Raw genomic sequence first — 18734 nt, forward strand, 5'->3', positions numbered from 1 at the left:
CGTTCGTTTAAGGTCCGATGGACCGCTCGTTTAAGGTCTGATGGACCGCACGTTTAAGTTCCGATGGACCGCTCGTTTAAGGTCCGATTAACCGCACATTTAAGGTCCGATGGCCCACTCCTTTAAGGTCCGATGGACCGCTCGTTTAAGGTCCGATGGACCGCACGTTTAAGGTCCAATGGACCGCTCGTTTAAGGTCCGATGGACCGCTCGTTTAAGGTCCGATGGACCGCCCCTTTAAGGTCCGACATTTAACATCCGTCGGACAATTCAGACTCGTCAGACTGACCTTTGTTCTTGCAATCTCTCCGCTGGTCGAGTCACTCTGGTTCGTTGGATGGTGTTTGCATTCCTCCGGTGAGCGGTGTCCGACGTCTGGCCTCGTGGAAAGGAGGGCCTCCAGAATCCAACGGATTCTGACGGTATACCGATTGGTTCAGCTGTCGTCGATCGTCCACCGAAGAGAAGGCTTCTTAACCATCCGGCTCGAACGGACCAAGTTAGAATGTCCGAGAAATCTGATAAAAGAAGACTCGGACAAGCCTAGCTGCTTAAACAGCAAAAAGAGTAACTCAGACCAACCAAGATCGACTTTTCTATGCCGGGCATAGGGAAAAAAGCTTGGGCAAATGAACTCGTGGGTCTTCCAATGCTAATTTCACTGCCCAGCCGTCCCCCCCTGGCTTTTATTGAGCAAAAGCATAGCAGATTACAAGACACAACAAAAGAGCCAGCCGGGCGCCAACGGCAGCTGGGCCAAGGTCCCGGCTCACACTTTCGTGCGTCAACAGCTCTATCTAAGGACAGATGAATGAAGGTCAAGATGAACTAGGATTGCATAAATGGGTAACAATGAAATAAGCACATAATGATAACAACCTAATATATGATTCCCTTCACAGTATCGCAAGAGGAAAATTACAAAATCAGATTTTTCGCACGTTTTAGGGGCTTATAACTGACACAAACAAGATGAATTATGGATAAATGCCACTCTGAGGTCTTACACAGGGTCAAGATGAAGAGGTAAACGCTGAATCGGACTAAATTTGACTAACACCGGTCGTCATTAAGATGAAAAAAACAGAACTCTTCTGAATTCATCAAAATGTCCACTATTTTACAAAAGTAAGAAAAAAGCACTACAAATGCTCAAATTCTGAATTTTGGGGTTTTATATTCAATAGTTTGGATGGTCAACATGTGGTAAGTTTGGTCAAATAGAATGGCGGGAATTGGGGTAATCGCTTAAAGTTGTGGAACGGTCGAAATCGGATGAAGAATGGCAAAGATGTAAGGGAAATTCTGAAAACGCGGAATTGTGGGTAAATTTTGATTGTGGGTAAAAATAGATGGGCGGGCATTGGAGGAAATGATCAAAGTTGGAACAGTCGGAATCAGATGAAGAATGGCAAAGATGGAAGGGAAAAACTGAAAAAGTGGAACTGTGGGTAAATTTTGAATTCTGGAAAGAAGAAAATGGAAACCACAATGGAATGGCGGGACTTGGGGGAATCAATTAAAGTTCAAATGGTTGGAATCGGATGAAGAATGGCAAAGATATAAAAGAATAACTGAAAAGGTGGAATTGTGGGTAAATTTTGAATTGTGGGTAAAAATGAATGAATGGGCGGGCATTGTCAGAATTGATTAAAGTTGGAACAGTCGGAATCGGATGAAGAATGGCAAAGATAGATGGGAAAAACTAAAGTGGAATTGTGGGTAATTTTTGAATCGTGGGAAGAGGAAAATAGATAGAACAATGTAATGGTGGGAATTGGGGAAATCGATTAAAGTTGGAACAGTTGGAATCGAATGAAGATGAAGAGAGGCCAAGATAGAAGGTTACAAAGTTTTGGTGAGAACAATGAAATGAGGAATTATGGGTAAAATAAGTGAAAAGTATTGAACATTGAACAGGGTCTTGGCATTCTTACCCATAATAGGAAACACCTAAAGTTGGAACAATAAGTATAGGTCGGACGCAAATGGAGATATCACAAGAGGAAACATAAAAAAATCTAATTTTTTAGTTTTAGGGGGCTATTACTTATGCAAAAAAGATGCATCATGGGTGAATGACACTCTGAGGCCATAGGCAGGGTCAAGATGAACGGTTAAACGCTGAATCAGACTGAATCGGACAAACACCTGTCGTCATTAAAGTGAAAAAAACATTTTTTGAATTATATAAAATATCACAAAATTACAAAAAGTGAGAAAAAAGTACACTTAAAGTTAAAATTCTGAATTTTGGGAGGTTATATTTAATAGTTTGGTTGTTCAACATTTGGAGAGAGTCGCTTTTATTGTTCTGAGTTAACCAAGATGGCCGCCATCCTGGGTGGAAGTTGGGCTGAGCGCTCATGAGATGTCTGACCCAAGATGGCCGCCCCTCAGGGCTGATGGGAAATGGAGTCTCAGTGTATGCAGGCAAGTGTCCAAGATGGCCACCTGACGACCCCATGGGAAATGGAGTACTTTGTCTACCTAAACAGTAGTCCACGAAGGCCAAACGCCCACACAATGAATGACCTCATGGAAAATGAATTGGTTCATTAAAGGTACAGTATGTGGAATTGTGGGAAAATTTTGAATTCTGGTAAGAGGTAAATGAATACACTAATGAATTGGCGGGGATGAATGGAATCAATTAAAGTTGGAACAGTGGGAATCGGAGCAGGAATGGCCAAGATAGAAGGTTACAAAGTTTTGGTGAATAAAATGGGAATGAGGAATTATGGGTAAAATTTTTAATATATTTATGAATTACTGGAATGTGTTATAATGTGTAATGATGACAATGTGAAATGCATTAGCTGAATGATTTGAATGTGATATTGGGAAGCTTCAAATAAGAAATGTTAAATCGGCCATTGGGAATGAATTATGAATTGTTATAGGTGAAAAAAATGGAATTATGGAAAAATATGAATAAATATGAACTCAAAGAATGATGGGAATGACCCATAAGGCAGAATGAATGAGTTAAATGTTATGAATATGAAAAAGGAAAGCTCAAAATGTGAAATGTTCAATCTCCCATTGGGAATGAATAGGAAGCCCTCCCATTGGAAATGAATTATGAATATTTAAAGATGGAAAAATATGGAATTATGGGAAAATATTGAAACGTATTAATTACTGGAATGATGGGAAGGATCCCTAAGACGAGATGTATGAGTTAAATATTGAAAATATTAAAAGGGAAAGCTGTAATAATGAAAAAAAAAATACCCATGTAAGTCAATGGAACTTTTTGGGGTGGAAAACCGGGAATTCTGGGAAAACTGTGAATATTTGGAATGTGAAAAATGGAAAGCCCTCATTCCCGAATAAGTGGAATAACATGAAAATAAACGGGGTGAATTAAATAAATTGGGAATGAGTTGAAACGTGCCGAAAAACAGGGCGGAATAATAATAATAACTAAAAAATGTGCAATTTCTGAAGAAATTGTGTGTGAAGGTGAAGCCGTTGAAGGTTTGGGAGTTGAAAAGTGGAATTACGTGGAACGATTGAAAGGTATGAATCTGTGAAGAAATATGAATACAAAGTTGAAAAAGTGAAAAAAACGTTGAACTGTGGAATTTGAAGATGAATGAAAAACTGAAAAAAGTTGAACTGTAGAATGATGAGAATCTGTGAAAAATTATGAATTCTACAACGTTGGAAAACTGAGAAACTGAAAAAAAAACGAATGTTTGAATCATAAAAAAGTGTGGATGATCCAAAGTAAAAGCAGAAGAGAAAATACAAAGTTTTTCAACTTTGTATTATTCACATTTCTTCACTGTTTCACATCAATCCACAATCCACCTCATTCAAATGATTAGCTCATTATCAGTTTAAAAATGATCCCTAATCAAACTTTTTCAGTTTTTTTTACTGCTTGAAATATGAATAATACAAAGTTGAAAAACTGAAAAAAAAACTGAATGTATGAATCAAGCTGAGTTAACCAAGCCAGATGCTGTACTAGGTGGAAGCAGTAGTGAGAGGTAATGAGATGGCTAATAAAATATCCAAGATGGCCGCCCATGAGGGCAGATGGGAGTTGGAGTCTTCAGTGGTATAAGATGGCCGCCCGATGGCATCATGGGAAATGGAGTACTTTGTGTAACTAAACTATAAGTGTCAAACTCCAGTCCTCGAGGGCTTGTATCCTGCATGTTTTTGAATCACACCATTCACTTAACATTAGGCCATTTTTACGGTAGAAAAACTTGAATTGTAGCTGAAAGTGAACTGTGGAATAATGTTAATGTGAAGAAATATGAATAATACAAAGTTGAACTGTGGAATGATGTGAATGTGTGAAAAAATATGAACACAAAGTTGAAAACTGAAAAAAAACGAATGTTTGAATTATAAAAAAAAAAGTGTGGATGATCCGAAGTAAAAGCAGAAGAGAAAAAACAACTGTAAACGTGAAACGCGATTTGCCCGAACCGGGACACGGACATGTTGAAGATGACAACTCTACCACTGGGCCACGGGGGGGCGATGTCAACCCACACTGTGAAAGCTTTAAATAAAGAGAATGAAGTATGTTTGAACGTGAATCTGTGAAGAACTACGAATTATACAAAGTTAAAAAACTGAAAAAAGTTCAACTGTGGAATGAAAAGTAAGATGAAATGAAAGTAAGAACAGTTTGAAAAGGCTAAATTCTTTAAATATGAATAGTATAAAAAACGTGAATTGTAGGAAAACGATGAATAGTTGAACCTTGAAAAATACAAAAGCACTTCACGTGAATATGTGGAATGATATGGAGTTCGAACGGCATGAATTGGATGAACTGGGAAGGAGTTGAAACCAAAAGTAAAATAAGGAATTAACTGAAAAAAAAAACTGAATGTGCAAAAAGACGCAACCTGGGATTGAACCCACGAACATGAAGTTGGAATACGTCACACAATACCCATGAGCCACGGGGACACGGGAAATGCGGAAACCGTTAAAGTTTAAAAATAAAGTACGATGACCACCCCATTCACTTAACATTAGGACATTTTTACGGTACAAAAACTTAAATTGTAGGAAAACGATGAAAATTTGAAACTTGAAAAATAGACCCGCACTAAACATGAATATGTGGAATGATATGAAGTTTGAACGGAATAAAATGGATGAACTGGAAAAGAGTTAAAACAAACCTAAAAAACGGTCATAATAATAAAAATAATAACTAGAAAAAGTGCAATTCCTGAAGTAATTGCGTGTGAAGGTGAAACCGTTGAAAGTTTGGGAGTAGAAACGTGGAAAAATGTGGAATGTTTGAACGGTGCGACTCCGTGAAATGCAAAAAATCAAAAGTTGATAAACTGAAAAAGTATGATTCATAAAAACTGAATACTAAGTAAGAACAGTTTGAATAGGCTAAATAAAGTGAATGTGAAAAATTCAAAGTTGAAAACAAAGAAGTTGAACTGTGGAATGATGTGGAATGTTTGAATGGTTTAAATAATAGAAACTGTGATTAATACAAAAAAAGAACAATTTGAATAGGCCAAATAATATAAATGTGAATAATACATTGTTGAAAAACTGAAAAAGTTGAGCTGTGGAATGTTGTGGAATATATGAATGGTATAATTCATAAAAACTGAATACAAAGTAAGAACAGTATGAATAGGCTTATAATACGAATGTGAAAAATACAAAAGTTGAAAAACTGAAAAAATTTGAACTGTGGAAAGATGTGGAATGTTTGAATGGTTTGAATAATAGAAACTGTAATACAATAGTTACACCATACAAAATGTCACAGCATGTGGTGCTACTTTGTGAGATTGGAAGATTGGAAACGTAGGAGCGACAATATGAGGTGTTCTTAATAACTTGACCACGAAGGCTGTCACCCGTGGGAAGGCCCAGACAATCTGTGGCGTATGTAATCAATTGTCAAAAAGCCTCCTCCGCATAACATATACACACACACACGAGTGCGCGTGTGCAAACACACACACACCATATCTACCAACAGCCAGCTAGCTAGTGAAAGAGTGAGAATGAAAGATCAAGAGAAAACACTAAAAATGTAGTGCCCATATTTAAGCATTAGGAATTGAGAAAATAGTCCCTTTTGAAATACTTCGTTAATCTACGGAATTATTTTTTTAAAGCTTTTTGCTGTGACAAAAAAAAAAAAAAAACCTCAAGAAAAACCTGCATTGGGTGAAAAATTACACCATGGGCTTTTAAACTTTTCATAATTCTATGCTTACAAATGATGAAATTTTAAAAATGCCATAGTAATCTTTACAGAGCATGAATTTGCTGTAACTTCAAACGATGCACAAGGCTCATTTCGATACAACGAAGGTATTGTGTACTTAGACATTGTACCTTCGCAAAATGTTCGGTGTGGTTTTGTGCTATGCATTTGACAATAATTCTCTGCAAACTCACTCCCAAACAATTGACATACATGGACAATTTTATTAACCAAGAAACAAAAAAAAAAAAAAAAAAAATCACTCATCTGTAACCACATTTGTACAATGACCATTAGAAAAAGTTAAATAGAGTGGCAGGCCATCGGAGGGAATTTGGGGAGGCTCCTGAAAGGCCTTCTGCCATACCTCCACCGATATCTTTAAAGTCTTCCCTCCAGCCTGGAGCAACTCTACGTCAGTCCCCTCCACGTCCCAGCCAAAGATCAAAATCTTCTGTGCGCACATATGCCCTGTTGAGTGGAAAGATTAAAATCAAATTCATGAGCAAAAAAAAAAAACAAGCGGTTAAGGTGAATTTTAGACAGATTTTTATGCCTTAATATCTAAGCATGGGATTTAAGACCATCTTTATTGGACTAAGTACACATCTAGCTCAACGATGGGGGTCTATAAATAGGAAGGCACCTTTTGAATAGAAGAGACACAGAATAGGACCAGTTATCTACTCACATCAATTTCTGTATACTGTGTGGTGTGAAGGCTCAAACCATACTCATTGACCTTTGCGGTTAGATGAGTAAAAATATAGGTTCCCCCCAACTCTAATTTATACAGGTTGGCCTCCCTCCACAGAGTCACCTTGATCGCCGCCTCATCCTGCAATAGGTTGGAAAAAAAAAAAAAATAAAAAAAAAAAAATCACACTTTACTTGTGAAGTGCAACAGGAAGATTAAAATGGGGGTACTTACTTTTCTTATGGTGATTTGCCGCATGGGTACCGGCTGCTCCCTGCGAAGTTTCACCATGCGTATCGGACGGATCTTAAGTGGACCAAATAAATATAGAAACAAGGTTAAGTGTCGCCGAAACAGTACTTTTCTTCCTCCTGTCACCTTTGGGTGTGTGTATTAGAGAGAGCGAGAGAAATACATGCACACGCGAACACACACACACAATTAGCATTTACCTCCAAAATGAGAGGATGTGCAGTATAACCGTTAAATGTGTGGATATTTTTTTGTATTCTTGTATAGATTTACAGAGCCTTCTTTGTGACTATATGAATCCATGTGCCCCAGTGTGTATATAAGTACATGAGCGACTCAATAAACTTACATCGGTTATTTGGCCATTCACTGACACCATCCCCTCAGGAAGCCGATGAATAACTTCCAGGAGGGATGATTGAAGTGATGGGAGGTAGAGGAGAGTTTTGGCTTCATCCTCCAATTGAGGGGTTGGGTTTATTTGGGGCCCGGAGAATATTTTTGTGCCCCGCCTGCAGAGCAGCACGTTGGGGCTGCTTTGGCTGACCGCGCAATTTAAAAAAAACATAGCTGTTGCCCTCTGTGACTTTTACTGCCAAATGTTCGAAAAGAACCAATTTGTAAGTGTTTTCTCCATCACAGAGGGCAACAGCTATGTTGTTATGGCAGCACTCCATTTTCAGTGTGCCGTTTGGTGACAGGCTCCACGATGTCGCCGTAGATTTAGGTCGGAGAGCGACCACTTTCGCTTTCAGCATCGACATTCTGAAAGAGAAAGAGAAAGACAAGTGAGAGGCCCGTTTTTTTCTTTTATACATTGTAAATGTGTGGAAAGTTGCTGAAACAGTACAAAGTAGTACCAAGTCTCAGACAAACTCATTAAAAATGTAGCAATAAAATGAAAGACACTTTCCACTTGAATGGCTAAAGGGAAGACCACAAAGCAGCTATTTAAATGACAATGTAGTAGTCAGTTTAATTATACAATACAATTAAATTGTTTTATATTAACATTATAATAGTTTTTAATGCGACAAAATAAAATGTCGTTTGAGTAAGTCAATGAAGTTGAGCGCAATTATTTTTAGGTTCCATTTGGTGTCAGATCTGTGCACAAGCAGAAGCTACCACGTGCCAATCACGTTCAATGGCTACTGGTGGCATCAAGTGTGGCTACCGGTGGCAGCAGCCACAGACGAACATGGAAATGCCTCGGAAAGAGTGGCTACTGGTGGCATCAAGTGTGGCTACCCGTGGCTCTCGGTGGCAGCTGCCACACAGTCGCCACACTGCATGCCGCTGCCACAAAAAGAGCCTGCTCTTACTGCTTCCTCGAATGGATTCGAGCCATTCTCGGGGGAAAAGAGGCAATCGGACAGTTGGATATTCCTGAAAAGTGCCCATCGGGAGAGATTAGAAGTGGGTATGCGCAATACTTATTATACACGTTAGTGGGTATTGTTTGGGAGGATTTGGGTTGCTGGCTCTTTTAAGGTGTTTACCGGGTACAGGACGGTGTATTGGTAAGGATACAGGAAGGAAAGTTCGTTCAAAGAGTCTTTACTCAAACAGGTGGAATGGTGAAATGATGATAATGGAAATAAACACACAGAAGTGAGGATTTATCGGCAGGTGCAGAGTCTGAAATATCAAATAACAAAGATAAGTATAGACTATAATAGGTAAATTATACATATCAGTAATTGGAACAATATTGAAGCCTTGATATGCAACTGAATATAAATGATCACTTTAACTTAAATACAACCTAAATAATGGCACTTAAATGACATCTTAAATAGATACATATCACACTGCCACAATCAGTATTAACATTCTAATTAGACAGCCATTGAAAACTCCCTAAATATTTATGTGGTCTATGAAGACCTCTAGCGGCCAACAACAATGGCACACATGCCAACAGTAGTATAGGTCTAATATCGCGATTCTTTACGAACATAAATAAGGACGCGAAACAGACATACAATTAACGGCTTCAAACAAATACAATAGATAACATAGAAAACTTACTTTTTTGTCATGAACTCTGTACTTAAACTTAAATTCTTCGACGACTGTACGAGCGCACGACCGCACGGTGAACAGGACATCACTGACTTCCGCATACGAAACCATGCAGTCATGTGACCCGGAAAGTACGGCAATCAAACGGTCCACGTAACTATGCAACAATAAACACACTTGAGAATCTAGCAGACACAAATATTTGGGGCCTTTTATACAGTTATACTTAATACACACTCCGCTGTGTGCGGACATTCAGCTTCCCGTAATGTGGGATAAAGAAGCTGATGGCTTAACCCCAATAAAAATGGATGTAATATAGCCGAGATCAGACCGTGTAGTAGCTATGACTTTATTTAAAAATATTTATGAATTGGAAAAAAAACAGTGTTCAATGGCAAAAAAAAACCAAACAAAAAAAAATACATTTATGACAATGACTAGGAAGGCACAAAAAGGCAGAAAAAACATAAAACACGTACTAGGATGGACATGGACATGGCATAACAGTGAGTTCCCCGCATTTAGTAGCGATGAAGCAAACTGTCAACTAGCAGTAGGATCATGCCATGTTTGGCAAACTTCAAATTCTATTGGGGGGGGGGGGGGGGGGGGGCAGATTGTTTCGATTCGAGCAATTCTTGAGAGAAAAGAGGCAATCGGATATTACTGAAAGGTGCCCATCGGGAGAGATGAGAAGTGGGTATACGCAATACTTATTCTGCATAGAAGCGTGTATACTTAATATGCACTCCACTACACCACTGTGCGCTGACAGTTTGCTTCCCGTGAAGTGGGATAAAGAAGCTGGTTGCGTACCTGGCTACATTCGTCCAAGTTGAGATGACTTGCTTTTGGTTGCATTCAAATCGGGCAAGGGACACGATACCAATACGTAGGGATAATTAGCTCCACCGCTCCACGCGATAAATCACAATATTAATTAGCCAATTACGTATTGTTTTCCTGGAGAGCAGTAGGCGTTCCTAATATGTCAACAAATTACCATATTAATTAGCCATGTGCTCATTGGTTGCGCTTAGTGGCCACAATAGGAAGCCTGTGGCGCTTGTGAAAATGGAAGAATGGATGGAAGGAGGCGTTTCATCTGCTGTTCTTTTTCTTGCTTTGTCATCGTAGTACCTTTTTTTGTTTGTTTTTCACTTGTTTTCCCACATTTCAAACCCAAAGCATGAGTTTTTTCAACAAAAGGTTGTCAAGCCGACTGTGGACAAAATGATGTTTACGCACAGGTTCACACGTTTGTTTATCAGAGTTCCATATATTGTCAGAGGTATGATGTGAATTAGTTACATTGCAAGTGCATTACTTCACAAAAATGTTGCGAGAGTTGTGCGCTGTAATGTGAGTAGACTGCAGAGCTTTGAGTGCAACATACAGTCACCGCTCAGTACTCAAGAGGAAAAAATACGAGGTCCCAGTCGTACTGACTGCTTCATCCAAGGTTCTTGTAGTAGATGAGTGTGAGCAGTCCAGGTGTTGCAACAGGTTGCCTTACCAGGTTTGAAGAGGGCAAGGGGGAATTCAAAAGGCGTGATTCATTTTGATTCTATTTTCTGTTGAACTAAAGTAACAGAGCACTTTGTCTGAAATACATCAGGTAGAAGCAGAAAGGAAAAAACATCTCTGAAATTTGATACCTTAAGAAAATCCAGAGGGAACGCAATGTCTCTGCGGCATTTAAAAACCTGGCCGTATGACACCAAAGGTATGACACTTTTTTTACTGTAAAACACTCAAGTATACTGGCAGCATAATCGATGTAACACTGAATGGTGTTAAAATGGATGCTGTATATGCAATTTGAAAAGTAATTACTGGAGCAATATTGATTGGTAGAATATGTTTGAACACAGTGGGAAAAAGTGTACAATATGTTTGTTGTTTTTTAGTGTCGTATAACCCGTTTTGTGACTATGCACTGAAATGCCACCTTGCACATATAACAGAAGTGCTGCATCATAGAGTCCATTACAGTGTTTTAGGTGGTGTCATGCAGTGGAAAGATAGAATTCCATCACACAAACTGTGCTGAAATGTCTTCATAAAGAAACAAGGATAAAATAATTGATGAATAGATAAGAAATGCAAATAAATATTAAATAAATGAACAAGAATTTCCGTAATATAGCAGCAAATGTGTTTCCACTGGATGACACATTTTATTTATTTATTTTTAACTATGAGGCACTCGAGTATGCTGGCTGCTTAAAACCTTAATCAAAGTAGGGCTGAGTGACGCTGAAATGGATGTTTGATATAAAGGCTGAAAAATCATTGCGAAGAAGCTTTGAAAGAAACTGGTTGGTAGAATATCCTTAAAAACAGTGACGATGTGCAGTGTCTTGTTTTCTGTAGTTTCAAGGAGTTTCCTGTTGAATGACTACACATTTAAATATTATAATTTTTACACCTACGATATAAGTGCTGCATCTTAGTCCGTTACAGTGTTTTAGTCGAGGGAGTATGATACAGTGGAAAGTCATCATCCTAACTGCTGTAAATTTTTTACGATGAAGAATTAATGATATTGCGTATATGAGTAGATGCACAGAGTAATGATTAAAAAATTAAGTGATTGGAGACAAATCTGGTCTGAAAGCATCAACAGTTGTTTCCACTGTATGACACTTTCATTTTTTAACTGTAAAGGACTCAAGTATACTGGCATCATTAAGATGTAATGCATGCAAAACTGATTGATTCTGAACTGAACGTTGGCGATAGCTGAAAAATAATACTAAGAAGAATCAGGGAAATGGTTGGTAGAATAGGCTTGAAAACAGCAGAAACGGTGTGCAATTGATTTTTGTCTTCTAAACGTGTTTTCGTTTTGTGACTGTACATTTAAATGCCACCTTAAACCTAAATCAGAAGTGCTCCGTCATAGAGTCCATTACGATGTTTTAGCTGAGGGTGTATCATACAGTGGAAATACTATAGGTCATCTCATAATAACCGCTTTAAGATTTCTTAAAAAAAGAATTGATATAATAGCTGGAAAACAGGTGCACAAAGACTTAAATAAACAAAACAAAATTAAATGAATAGAAACAAATCTCTAAGATCAAACAAGCTTGGCAAAAATTGAAAGTGCAAACCATTGAAAAACGAGACATGAACAAATATTCATTGTTTAGTGATGTGATGCACTACTTATAGCTTGAATGTGTCAGAGTGAGAGATTATATTTATGTTATGGAATACAATATTAACATGTTACACGCAACATTGTCTGTGTCAACGGCAGTGGTTGGATTTTGGAGCAGATTTGTTCTCATGCCATAATTTGCAAGGGCTGGGATTGGCTGGCAAACAGTTGAGCGTGTCCCACACCCACTGCCTGAAGACAGCTAGGATAGGCACCAGCATTTTAGCGCGCCGACAGATAATGGATGAATGGATGGATCGGATTTGCTAGAGTAAACGTTGACACAGGCAATGACAAATTGAAGAAAATGTGCCTCTCAGAATGCTTGTTTGATCTCAGAGATTCAACGTAAAATCATGAGTGTGGTACATACAAATGTACGTAAACAAATGCATGACTGAATAGGTATTTCATACAGCAACCTTTGTAGAGCACACGGATGATGGCAAAAACGTATCTACGGATACGTATCATGTAGGTTGGATCGGGGGACTAGGACTGTTCTTTTCAATGCATGGACAACAGTGCAAGAACAGAAAAATGAATTGCATCCTAAGGATAGAATGGTGTCAAGGACTTTATAAACTCATCAGCAAGTCGCATGATGAAAACGTGAAGAGGGTGGTGAGGACGAAAGCTGGAAAAGATAATGCTGCTTTTAAAACACCGGTTAATGGCAACTTGGCTACTCTAATTGCCACTAATTGCCATACTTACAAAGTAATCCGCAAAAGTGGCGGGCGCTTGGTTGTCTGCGGTCTTCGTGTTGTGGCACCTGCTTTCTTTTACTTCTTCACCGAACCAGGATTACATGATGCTGACATCATCATCTTTTCATTTTCTATAGTACAGCAAATTAGTATATCACACTCATGCCCAATCAAGTAGAGTGACATGAATAGAAAACACTCACATATGTGTTCCTGTGATTCTGCTCCGAACCTCTCTTGCTCCTGAACAAAGAGCTTGATAAAAGTAGAAAGAAAATATATACACAACTTTCACTGGCTTCAGGAAGAAAGGTCAGTTTAATGATGAGCTGCTTACCTTGAAGAGAGGAGAAAGCAGAATTGGTTTGTTCCAGATGAAGGCAGGTCCTTGACCAAGCAATACAATGGCTCATCTACTTGGTGGCAAGCTTGCAGCTGTTCTTTGGATGAATGCGACATGCGGAGCCACAGGCAACAGATGGACAACATCGGTCAGGAAAAATAATAGATGGGACAAAAATTACTTTTACCGCCTTTACAAAAGAAGATAGGTTTAATGATGAGCTACTTACCCTTGCCGACCAACAAAAAGAAAATGTCTTGAAGAGAGCAGAAAACAGACTTGGTTTAATCCAGAAGGAAAATGCCACTGGACAAGCCTGATGATGTCTCATCAAACACCTCGGTGGTGACGTTCCAGTTGTTCTTTGGATGAATGCAACATGTGGATCCACAAGCAACAAGTGGACAACATTGGACTACAAAAATGGAGCAAAATACATGAAGGGGGTGACAACAAAAGCTGATAAAGATCTGCATATTTTCACTTTTGATTGACGTATATTACAGGTCTACAAGAAAGAAACAAATTAAGAGGAGTGAAGACAAATGCTGCAAAAGTAAGGCAAACCTGCAGTTGATTTGAAGTCTTTTAGTGCCACGTATTTGACGAGACGTTAATATTTATTATCATTATCACTATTTTAAGAGGAGAAATATCATCCATGGCACAGAAAGCGTTAAATGACATAGTTCACGGCAACTTACACCAGAAAGAAGAGAAGTCCTGATTGTCCGTCATCCTGGTTTTCAAGGCAGTGCTCCACGATGTATGTTTTTGGGCACCATTATTTTACTCTGTGAAAAAAGGGGGAGACAGAACTGTTAAGTGGAAATACATAAAACATATTAATAGACTTGGCGTGGTCTTACGATAAATTGCAATATCCTTAAAATTTAATTCCCTTCAATGGCATGGCGGTAAAGTCATATGTGCGGCTTCTGTTCTGATACAGACGACTCGTTCTCCTGAACAAATAACCTGTTAAAAATATATGAGACAAAATCTATTTTGACTGACTTTACAAAGGATGATGAGCTATTACAAAGAATGACGAGCTACTTAACTTTTCCTACCAATAAAAGAAGACAGTCTGAAGAGAGCAGAAAACAGACTTGGTTTAGACAAGAGGGAAACTGTCATTGGTCGAGCATAGTGATGTGTCTTCAAAATTGTTGGCGAACTTCCGGCTCTCCTTTGGACAAATGGAACATGTGGAGCCACGAGCAACATGTCAACCACTTAGATCTACAAAATAACAAAATAGGTGGCGGTGAGGACGATAATCCAAAAATTGGGCATACCTACAATTGGGTTTAACTGCCATAGTTCACGGTAACTTACACTGGAATGAAGAAAAGCCCTACATGGCTGCCACCTAGGTTTTCAAGTCAGCGCTCCATGATGTGAGCATTTGGGCAGCCACTCTTCTACTCTGTGAGAAAAAGGGGAATACAGGACCGCTGAGTGAATATTTCCGTGCTGCTGCAGAACCCAGATAGGTTTTGGCTCTGTCTAACATTATAGTTATATTTGAATTTCCTAACCATTTCAATTTCTGCAACGGCATGACATAAGATTATGTCGCCGACGTACAATCAATCAGTAGACACATACCGATGCACTCCATTCTGAGATGAACAACCATCTCTCCATAATGACAGACCTGTTTTAAGTAGAGAGAGTAAAATTATATCACAATCGACAAAAAGATATATTATAGTGACCTACTTACCTTGTCTGTTTTCTGCTCCCACCTCATGCTGGCAAACAAACCAAAAGGTGATAATACCACTAAACCCTCCCATTAACTTGACCCTCCGTCCTCAAAAATCTTTATACTTTCTCTTTTGCGTTTTGTCTCTCTCCTCCTCACCTTCCGCTCACCTCACACACATGCTAAATCCACCTTGACCGCAGATTTCAACCCATCGCATGACAACATATCATTCCACCACTCCCTCCCATCGACTTGACACTCCATCCTCCATTTATTATTATTATTATTTTTTTTGTTGTCTCAAAATTTGACTCACCTCCTACTCACCTTCTCACACACACGCGTGACCATCATCACCCCGGATTTCATTCCATCACAGGTTAACATTAGGGCTCCATAACACGACAGGGACAACTCTTAATGTGCTAATTGGACATGACTCACCTTTCAGTGTGTAAAACACAGAAGACAGGATTGTGATAGCTGTAGTATGTTCGCAGGACACCTGAATGAACTGCGCACTGAGGTCGGGAGACAAAAATGAGGTCAAGCAGTGTGTTCTTGTCAGTGGTACTCGTATTTATGAGCTGTGTGTAACCCTTAGAGACAAACAGTTCCGTAATGAGCTTGTGTGAGTCTGACAGCGCATCTTCATTGAAATCTCCGCATACCATGATCTGATGATGGTCCATCACTTCCAGAGAGTACAACAAACTTTCCAAGTTTGGCAAAAAAGAGCGCAGACTCTGTCCCGGAGGCCTGTACACAGCAGCGATGAACATATCGACGGGAGGTTCAAGTTTGACCACGACAAATTCGATATCGGTGACGCCCTGGATGTAGATCGTTTCGTGTGCCGGAATGCGTTCTTTCACCCAAATACCTACGCCGCCGCCACGTTTCGTCGCCAAGTCGGGACAATTTGAATGTGAGACGCTCCGGTTCCGGCGGAACGCCGTGTAGCCTTCCAAGACGGCATTTCCAGTATCCGCCGACCCCTGGAGGTGTGTTTCTGTCAAGCACAAAACGTCAGCAAAGTGCAGCTCGTGGTGACATTTGATATCCCGCGCATGACAACGCAGCCCTTCGGTGTTGTGATGGACAACGACCAGGTTGTCGGTCGGATCTAGAGTGGGCATAACGTGAAGGAGCGGCATCACGTGGTCCAAGGACGCGTCTGTCATCTCGGCTAGAGCGGCCGTTATTTCTGGGTTGGCGTGGATCCTTCTCTCGTCCATATGCAGCACACGGAGCCCGCGGAGAGACGTCACTCGGCTCAGGGCGATGTACGCCATGCCGTGCTCAAAGATGCCTTCCAGCGACACCACCGCTTCGGATGTGGTCATACCTTGGACTTTGTGGATTGTGCAGGCGAACGCGAGCTTGATGGGGAACTGCAAACGCACCACTCCTGGCCGTTTTAACTTCTCCTCTTGCCTGGCGATGTAAACGGTGTTATCAGCAGCACCCGCATTTTTCGCAGCTTCAAGCTCCAGCCCAAGTTTCTGAACGCGTGCACCGTCGGCATAATGCACCAATTTGACAACTCTCGCAAAGGAACCGTTGCACAAACCCGCCTGCACATCGATATTGCGGGTTACCATAACCCGAGCGCCGACGGCCACCTTTATCGAGTCCGGCAACTCGTTCTTTGCCCCTTGGACGGGGGCGGCTTGTCTCGCCATTCTGCCAGTCCTTTGGTCTTTCTTGTAGTCGTCTGCGTCGATGGTCACAATTTCATCGTGAAGCAGATTCAGCATCTGACTGTTATGGTCATTGACCTGCTTGTTGGTGGCGAAAACATGCAGTACATCCTTCGGGCGGTTCTCCGGAGCGGCGTAGGTCGTAGCCAGCAAAGCTCTGTCCACTTCTGACAGCTCGTGGGACTTCTCCTTGACGCGAAGTCGGTTCAACAGTTCGGCGAACGGAACGTCATCCTTCTGCCTCATGATTTCGGTCAGCGTTATCATTTCGAAGCTGTCGCGCCAAAGGTCCAGCCTGGTGGGATCGTAAACACACAAAGGTTTGGACTGTCTCACCGGAGGGAGCTGATAGAAATCCCCGACGGTGATGACGGACATGCCGCCAAACGGTAAATTGATTCCTTTGATTTGCTTCAACCTGGCGTCGACATACGCAAAGAGGTCTTTCGACACCATGGAGATCTCGTCGATGATGAGGATTTCGGCGAGCGATAGCTCTGCTCTCACTTCGTCCAGTTTGTTGCCCAGGCCGCGATACGGGGGTTTGAGGCTTATCGGCAGTTTCAGTAGGCAGTGCAAAGTCGTACCTGAAATGTTGAAGGCCGCGGTGCCGGTGAAGGCTGCGAGAATAACCATCTGTTTGGAAATGTCCGCTTCCTCAGCAAGGCGCGGCAGTCTGCGCAGTATTTTTGTAGCCTCTGCGTGAATGCATTTAATTAAATGTGACTTCCCCGTTCCGGCGCCGCCGTTGACGTAATAGAAGAACTGACGCGGTTTTAAGCCAGACACGCGTCGTATGCACCAATCTCTGACCAGGTAGAAGGCACACGCTTGCTTCCGGTTAAGGTTCCGATACATGTCTCGCAATACGGCCGGATCGATGAGAGCGGCTTCCGTCGCGATGGACATTTCCGGTACCTTGGACCTGACGTTGTAGTCTGGTACGTTTTCTTCCACAGCGTCGCCGGGATCATCTCTTGCGGCGAGTTCCTCGATGCACTCGAGTCTTTGCAGTTCGCTTTCCGGCGCTAGCTGACACCACTCGTTCAAGATGATACCGCCTTCCTCCACCTCTCGGATGGCGTCGTCAACATCTCTGCTGTGCTTCTCATACTTCTCTCTGTTCCGGTCGACAATTTGCACAACGGCCTCTGGGTGCTCGGCGGCCGGCAACTGTACAAAGGCATGGTCGTGAAACAACTTGTACGTAGGATAGTGGCTGGACTTCAACTGGCAGTCGGCAAGATGGGGCAGGTAGAGCTTGAGCAACGTGCAGTAAAATTCCTCTGGATTTTTTTCCTGTGAGAATTTACAGTATTTGATGACGGCGTGTTTACCTATCCTTTTTTTGGACATACCCCATGTCGTTCAGCAGGGGGAAAACATTTGTGCCTTTCGCTTGTTTGCCATACACGATTCTGCAGGTCGAGGCAAAATCGGCCAAGCACATTGCTTCGAATTCCTCCGTTTGAGGTCTGCATTTATACTTTTCCGGAAAGCCGCTCATCCACACTTCGACGGACTCGTGCGTTTTGCCCTCGAGGTATGAGAGGGGATAACTCATTTTCAGCGCATTGTCACTGGTTTGTACAAAAACCACACTGCGGGACGCTTGCTTCATGTGTAGGGCGCATACGCGCAACGCACTCACCTCTCTTTTCTTGGAGTACGCTTGCATGATTTGTTTCATCTCGTCGCTCTCGTTGACATCGCAGCGGGAGTTCTCGATCACCGATTTCAGGTACTGGCTCAGGCCGTGTTCAGCTTTGCTGATGTAGCTGCAGATGTAGGTAACGCAGGAATAAGCGTTCAGAATGTACTGAATGTCCATATTCGCGTCCCAAGCAAGAAGCAGATGTCGATTGTAGTTGTTCACCCAGCAGTCTTTG

General features: G+C 41.1%; 1 protein-coding gene and 1 long non-coding RNA gene across 9 annotated transcripts; both read right to left on the reverse strand.

Annotated features, from left to right (window-relative positions):
- Positions 1-6376: 6376 nt before the first annotated feature.
- Positions 6377-7763, reverse strand: LOC148426821 (uncharacterized). The gene is made up of 4 exons (XR_015864844.1): positions 7522-7763; positions 7155-7226; positions 6915-7061; positions 6377-6694 (listed from the first exon to the last, which is right to left on the reverse strand). It is a non-coding gene; the product is annotated as an uncharacterized LOC148426821 (long non-coding RNA).
- A 74-nt stretch (positions 7764-7837) lies between these two features.
- On the reverse strand, positions 7838-18394 carry LOC148426822 (uncharacterized). Of its 8 annotated transcripts, XM_088408341.1 has the most exons (11): positions 15814-18394; positions 14970-15741; positions 14767-14857; positions 14499-14670; positions 14295-14403; positions 14130-14219; positions 13655-13840; positions 13420-13517; positions 13286-13337; positions 13090-13213; positions 9836-13009 (listed from the first exon to the last, which is right to left on the reverse strand). In XM_088408341.1, exons 1-2 carry the CDS (start codon positions 18199-18201, stop codon positions 15583-15585), a joined length of 2547 nt encoding a protein of 848 aa, XP_088264467.1. In that variant the 5' UTR covers positions 18202-18394; the 3' UTR covers positions 9836-13009; positions 13090-13213; positions 13286-13337; positions 13420-13517; positions 13655-13840; positions 14130-14219; positions 14295-14403; positions 14499-14670; positions 14767-14857; positions 14970-15582. The 8 variants fall into 8 exon arrangements, with proteins under 8 accessions (XP_088264463.1, XP_088264467.1, XP_088264464.1 ...); XM_088408337.1 differs by lacking the exon at positions 9836-13009 and adding an exon at positions 7838-7937 and having other exon boundaries at positions 14970-18389; XM_088408338.1 differs by having other exon boundaries at positions 15040-18389.
- Positions 18395-18734: the final 340 nt, after the last annotated feature.

The sequence above is a fragment of the Hippichthys cyanospilos genome, chromosome 2 (genome assembly GCF_059441005.1).
Source record: "Hippichthys cyanospilos isolate Australia breed blue-spotted pipefish chromosome 2, RoL_Hcya_1.0, whole genome shotgun sequence".
Classification (NCBI taxonomy): domain Eukaryota; kingdom Metazoa; phylum Chordata; class Actinopteri; order Syngnathiformes; family Syngnathidae; genus Hippichthys; species Hippichthys cyanospilos.